The sequence below is a fragment of the Leptinotarsa decemlineata genome, unplaced genomic scaffold (genome assembly GCF_025532065.1).
Source record: "Leptinotarsa decemlineata unplaced genomic scaffold, Ldec_3_MD MMD2_tig00000505_RagTag_RagTag, whole genome shotgun sequence".
Classification (NCBI taxonomy): domain Eukaryota; kingdom Metazoa; phylum Arthropoda; class Insecta; order Coleoptera; family Chrysomelidae; genus Leptinotarsa; species Leptinotarsa decemlineata.
In genome coordinates this window covers 18,899,452-18,906,307 of record NW_027412549.1, presented here as the reverse complement: position 1 = coordinate 18,906,307, position 6,856 = coordinate 18,899,452, and the positions used below count along the sequence as shown (strand labels likewise).

General features: G+C 33.0%; 1 protein-coding gene across 1 annotated transcript in view; it reads left to right on the top strand.

Annotated features, from left to right (window-relative positions):
- Positions 1-3,568: 3,568 nt before the first annotated feature.
- The window catches only part of LOC111501935 (uncharacterized), a 61,516-nt gene continuing 58,228 nt past the window's right edge, over positions 3,569-6,856 (top strand). The window contains exon 1 of the mRNA XM_074174242.1: positions 3,569-3,799. Coding sequence (XP_074030343.1) covers positions 3,646-3,799 — 154 coding nt within the window. The 5' untranslated portion in view covers positions 3,569-3,645. The remainder of the gene's footprint in view (positions 3,800-6,856) is intronic.

Sequence of the window (6,856 nt, the reverse complement as noted above, 5' to 3'; positions counted from 1 at the left end):
TGTTTTACTTATTTTATTTTGAAATTTTTAGTTTTTTATGTATATCCACCCTAATACCACACAGTTCTTGGCACGTTTCAACCTTTCACCTTAGTTTTTTATTTATATCTACCCTAATGCCACACAGTTTCACACCTTTTACCTTAACTTGGGTGGTGTATCTATATCTATATCTGAAAAAAATATATCTATCGCTAACGACGTATCATTTTTATCCTTCCTAACGCCACACAGTCCTCGATACGATACGATCACCTGAAGACGATTGTGGATATTAACAATCGAAACGTCGTGAACCAACGTGGCTTGAAATCTCTTAATTTTTTTAATTTTTATCTTTATTTTCATTTCTTTATTTTTTATTTTTTGTTCAATTGTTTTATTTTTACTTGTATTTTATATCACTATTATTTCATTTCAGGTTTTTTTGCTTAATATAATTGTTATTTACAGCTATTTATTTTCAATTCTTCTTTTTTAGTTGTTTCAGGGATTTCAAATCATTTTATATATTAGACTATGGAAGTCCGAACTAGTAAAATTCATCATGAAACATTGTCAATCATCTCCAAACAAAATCTTAACTTGGGTGAGAGATCCATTCTTGTATAACGATCCTGAGTTGACGAAGTTTTTTGTATATATCATCAAAACTAAATGTGTGTATCAAATATCAGATCAATCTGTCAATAGGAAGGGGGTTAAACTTCAATTACTAAATTTGACCCAAATTAACAAATAGGGCAAACTAAAACCAGATTTGCACAAAAGTCACTAGATTTGCACAAAAGTCACTAGATTTGACCAAAAAGTCACTAGAGTTGCCAAAAGTCACTAGAGTTGCCAAAAGTCACTAGATTTGTCCAAAATGTTACTAGATTTCTTCCAAAAGTCCTTAGATTCTTTCAAAGACTCAATAGATTTTTCCCCAGAAATAGCTACAATTTTAAGGAGATTCACATATTTCTTGACGCGACTTAACCTATAGCGAACATACATATTTTATCCATGATTTCAACAAGGCATGTGTTCACGACTATGACTGTGTTCCCGTGTTATGACTGTGTTATGACTAGGTTCAGAACCATTCTATTGTTTCAAAGATATCATGTTTTCATCGAGACGAAATGATCTTTGCCAATTCTCCAGTGACGGATTCGGAAGAAATTCTTGACAAACACCACATTAATAAACAATGGAAGAAACAAAAATAAATTTTCTTTTCGACTGTTTTTTTTAAGGTACGTCTGACTTGCTGTATAAATGTATGCCGTGAAGGAAGATGAGTTCTCACATTATCACTTTGAGAGTGAACATTCTTACAGGGCGACACAATGAAAACTAGCAACAGCTATTAACTTTCAAGTGACAAAAGAATCAAAAATTTAAAACTGCACTTAGAAATTTCTAAAGTTACGCGTTTGAGGGCATATGATTTGATTGATAAGCATCTAATGACGTCTTTCTAAGCTCTTGAAATATTTTATTGATTGCCGTATATTTGAAACATACTCAAAATCGGTACATACACCCACCTATCAACGATAGTTGGGTGGACGAGAGCTATTTCCCTATTACCAATATTAATTTTATTGATCCCAAGAAACATCACATATTTATAGTAGGGTCCATGTAACATACAAATTGAAAAAACCAACAAACCAAAAAACAAACAAAAATATGTAAAAGTAGAAAATTGTCAATGTATTTCAAAATATATCTTTTCAGTTGTGTCTTGAATTTTGTATGATTCAATTCTTTTTATATTGTTAGGTATTTCATTAGATAAATTAATTTCATCATGAAAAATACATTTTTGAACGAAATTGCTTTTGTGTGGTTGTGAAACTATATTTCATGTATTATGATTATGAAATGAAATGATTTCGTCGAAACATAGTTTTTATCATTCTCAACATTATGAATAATCATGCATATTTTGAAATGGTATATTTCTCCAATATCAAATAATTTTCTAGGTTTATACAGATTGATAGTTCTCTCTCTCTCTCTGATTCTGCTTATATATAGGTACATTTCATGACTTTATTTTGCAACCGTAGTAAAAGTTTCAAATAAGAAGAATCATCTGTTGCCCAAACTGACGTAATATATTGAAGATTCGAATAATTTGAAGAAAAATAAATTGTTTTCAATATTTGAAAAAAATAATATTTTTTTGTCCTGGATATAGTTATATTTATCAAAATTCAAATGTAACTCATGATACAGAAAAATGTTTGAATATAAAGTTGTAGAGATTAATGAAAGCTATGTTTCAATAATTATTACTAATATTCAGGGTGTCCAAAATTCGTGTGACAGAACATACTTTTTTTTTTAAATAGAATACTCCAGATATTTTCACTCGATTGAATTTCTTGGGGAGAGTGCTTTTCAAAAATACAGGGTTGTTTGGGTTTATACCAGGTGGTTCAAAAGTTATAGTGTTATATTTATACCAAAAAAGGGTTCATTCAACACCAAATATCTCCTACTCGATCAAATGGAATGAGGAAAAGTTTTAACCAAATATCTTTGAGGATAATGTATTTTCAATCATGAGTTTATCGAGCGGTGCTTTTTCTATACAGGAGCAAACAAAACTCGGGATCACTTTTTTCTCAGTTTTTTCAAATAGAACACCCTGTACATAGGGTCATCCCAGAATGATCCACATTATGTGCTTTCAGAAAATGTAGAGATTGACTAGTTCATTTTTATCGGAGATGTATCTAATTCTTGAAGAAAGTATGAAAAAGTCATTAATTGTTCTATTACAATCTTCAATTGGCGTATTTTTGATCGCGACTACAGGCTGACCTTAAATGATACTCTAACCCCGCCCTTTCTATCCTCTATTTTGAAAACGATTCAACGTATAAAAATTTTATTTCAAACAAAAGTTGAAGCGAATTTAATCCTCTGCAATATTGATAATACAAATAGCGAGAAACTATAGGAAACGAGATATTTGTAAAAAATATGCAAAAGATCGATTTTTGCGACTTTTCACTTTAGATTTCAATAGTCGCGTACACTCTACCACATGTAGGTTTTGCGGCATCTTTTAGGATTTCAAAATACAAGTTAATACGAGTTCATAGCTGGGTATCTCAAATTCTGCGGTGACTACGTTGTCCAATAGAACCTGAAATACCAAACATTTCGTCTGCTGCGGACATCATTAGTAGTATGTGCATTTACTGCAAGGACGAAGGTTATATCTCGAATTCTCAACAAAGACAGTCGTTCTCTTTAATCATTTGTTGATTGAAATAATTTATTGAATTATATAAAGAATCCGATACTGCTTCTGTGAATCAACAAACATCTGGCCTATTTAACGGCAAAAATTGCAATGAACAGTAAGTACCTACATTTCTTGGCAATGAAGCAACGGGTAAAAATGCCGTTATTGCCTCGATGTGAAGTTCAACTTTTGTTTTCGTCTTTTTAGTGCCTTCAGTATCAGATCGATCGGTAGATAGCCGTTATAAGAACCTTTGGTAACGACCGATATCTCATTTTTGATTACAATTCTTACGAGTGTGTGTAAACTTGAACATCAAACGTGAGCTGCTTGCTTACCAATTCATGAATCATTGTTGAATTATTGGTAACTATTTTTGTTACACTTTAGAAATGTTCGTATTGGTAAAGAAACTGATTTGTGTATCACTGATTCTAACAACTTTATCCCGTCTCACCGATGGAGATGGAGAAAAACGCTCGACAAGAAGAGGAAAACTGTTTTTTCCAGTCACCTATCAACCTCACAGGGATGATAGCATTTATGGTACGTACGATATCTATACAGTGCATTTCTTTAATATTCCCCCTCTTTTATTTTTTGAACGGGAAGATGAAATTTAGGATAATGAAATTAATGCATGAATTCTTTATTTTCAAGTGAAATTGACAGATGAAACTTTCAAGATGGCGACTGGGCGCCATCTTGGAGAAAAAATTAAAAGGAAACGGGGGGTCTTGTGACACATCTTCTTGAAGCTCCTGACGAATGCTTCACAACTCCAGAATTTAATGTCAATATCTTCAACTACTACAAAATGGCGAAACTTTTAATAACTGCCTGAATACATTTAACATACATAATACATAATATGAGGTAATAAGCTTGAGGTCAGTTCAGAAGATGCTCAAAATGGTATCCTTGAACTTCTTCACATATGAACAGTCTATCCGATATTTCACGCTGAACATTTTCGAACACAGTTACGTCAATATCTCTACTAATATTTATTATTCTCTGCCGTATATCCAATATTGAAGCAGGTTCAGTTTCGTACACCTTTTGCTTCAAATAGCCCTATAAAAAAAGTCCAAAGGTGTCAAATCTGCCGAGCAGGCTGGCCATTCTGTAGGACCTCGACGGCCAATCCAACGACCGGAAAAAGTAGTATCCAAATAGTTTCTTACTTGTCTGGAGTGATGTGCTGGTGCTCCATCTTGTTGGAATACAATATCCATATCGAATTCATTAGGATTCGCTGCGACGATTTCAGTGATGAGAGGGTCAACAGTAATTTCCAGCATATTCAAATACAGTTCCCCTGTTCCCCTGTACAGTTCCCCTCTATTGTTTTGATCGATAAATAGAGGTCCTACGATATGGTTTCCCAAAATTCCTGGCCAAACGTTAATTTTTTCTAGATATTGGGTGTGTGTTTCCCGGGAAACGTGAGGGTTGGTGTCACTCCAATAACGACAATTTTGTCTGTGAACATTGCCGTCACTAAAACAAATATAGCGGAGATAGGTAGGATGCCTTGCAATGGTTTCCGTCATGATTTCGCAGAATTATGTTCTTCGAGCAGGGTCATCTTCAGTTATATGGTGTACCATTTTAGTTTTGTATGGATGACATCTATTCTTCTTCAAAAATCTCCACACAGTAGAAGAAGACACCTCACAAACATTCGCGAGGAATAAGTAGACTGTTCAGGATTTACTACCATCACACCAATTTTTTTTTTGGTTTAAAGGCGTCGACTACGAGGTCATTGGCCTTCTACTATCAGTTCAACATTTGCTTTCTTCTTCAAATTTTTGAGTATAGCCCAATAGCTTTCAAAAATTTTATAATTCTCTCCAGACTTCGATTATGATCTTTCGAAAATTCCTTCATAGAATTTGGTATTTCAAATCGTTGTCTAGCTTCATCATATTGGACACAATTTAGCAAGATATGTTTCACTGTTAGCGTCTGTCCACATTGTTGGCATATTGGTTGTTGTTCTCCTGAGAGCATGAATATGTTAGTTAAGTTGGTATGACCTATTCTCAAGCGTGTAATCACAGTTTGTTCTCCTCGTGTCTTTGGAATATAATGCCTCCAGGGTGTGATTTTTGGGTTCACATCTTTTCAATTGTGTTTGTCTTCAGGAAATTATTGAATGTTCCGCCATTTTGTAGTAGGTGAAGATATTGACTTCATATACTAGGGTTGTGAAGTATTCGTCAGGAGCTTCAAAATGATGTATCACAAAACCCCCCTTTCCTTATAATTTTTTTTCTCAGATGGTGTCCATCCGAGTTGACCCATTAGAAAAATAAAAGGGGGGACATTGAAGAAATGCACTGTATATTATAAAACTCTCCTCGTCCGACTATATGAACTCAATAAACTAAAAACTACTTATTGTTTTGAACAACAGACACAACTGTTCAAAAAGATTCATGCATTTATGGTCCATTGAATAGTTACATTCAGAATTACGTTTTTTAGAGGACGCAATTCCAATTTTATGTGCATGGGGGGGTGATCAATATAAGCTGAAGTGGGGTCGCAACCTTTTTCACCCGGCCCCATTTTGGAAAAAGGGATGCCAGGGGGTTTTTTGCTGTATCTCGTGATCTAGCAAACCCACAGAAAATTTCATGAGGCATTATTTGTAGTAAATTGAATTGTCTACAACTTTATTTCTATTACTTTTCATCTTAAAACTGAAAATAAAAAAAATGATAAACAAAAATAACTGAAAATTCTTGAACAAATTTCCTTTTGACCGTAATAGCTTTTTTTCTGGTAATTTCACAATAAAATGACATCAGAGAGGTTTGAAAGTGGTTTCATTGATTCAGACTTCCATTGTCTGATTCTACCATGATTCGAAATCTACGGAAGAACAAAAGAAATTAGAATAAATAGCTAAAATATCATTTATATCAAAAAATGAAACCTGAAATGAAACGAATAAAATATTCAATATACAAAATGAAAATGACTACAGAGTGAAAAGAAAGGAAAAACAATAAACATATTAATAAGCAAAAAATTAAAAATAATAAATTTCCAAGAAACTTGGTTTAAAATCTTTTTTAATTTAATTTTTTGCTTATTTTTATTTTTTTTTTTCATTTCGTATCATTATTATTTTATTCGTTTGATTGTATTTTCATTTCAGGTTTCATTCCTTAATGACATTGATAATTTAGCAATTCATTCTAATTTTATTTGTTCTTCCATAGATTTCGAATCATATGAGTCCGAACTAATGAAATTCAATATAATAGAGGGTTTCTCAACAAATAATTTCCACTAGAAATTTGTTTAATTTCATCAATTTATCTGGGTTTTACAGCGCTCCGAAGTTCTTGAATAGTTACTCATAAGAATACGATAAAATTGCGTCCTCTGAAAAACGCACGCTGAGGCCTTAAAAATGTTACATTCCAATGGACTGATAATTCATTAATGTTTTGAGCCAATTGCTTGTTATCCAAGCGGAGTCTGGGCGGCGGTACTATCCAAACAAAGCCGGAGAGTTTTCATACAAATTTTCAGGTCTACAGAAAAGTCTGCGATTTTCTTTTAAGGATAATTTAGTATACA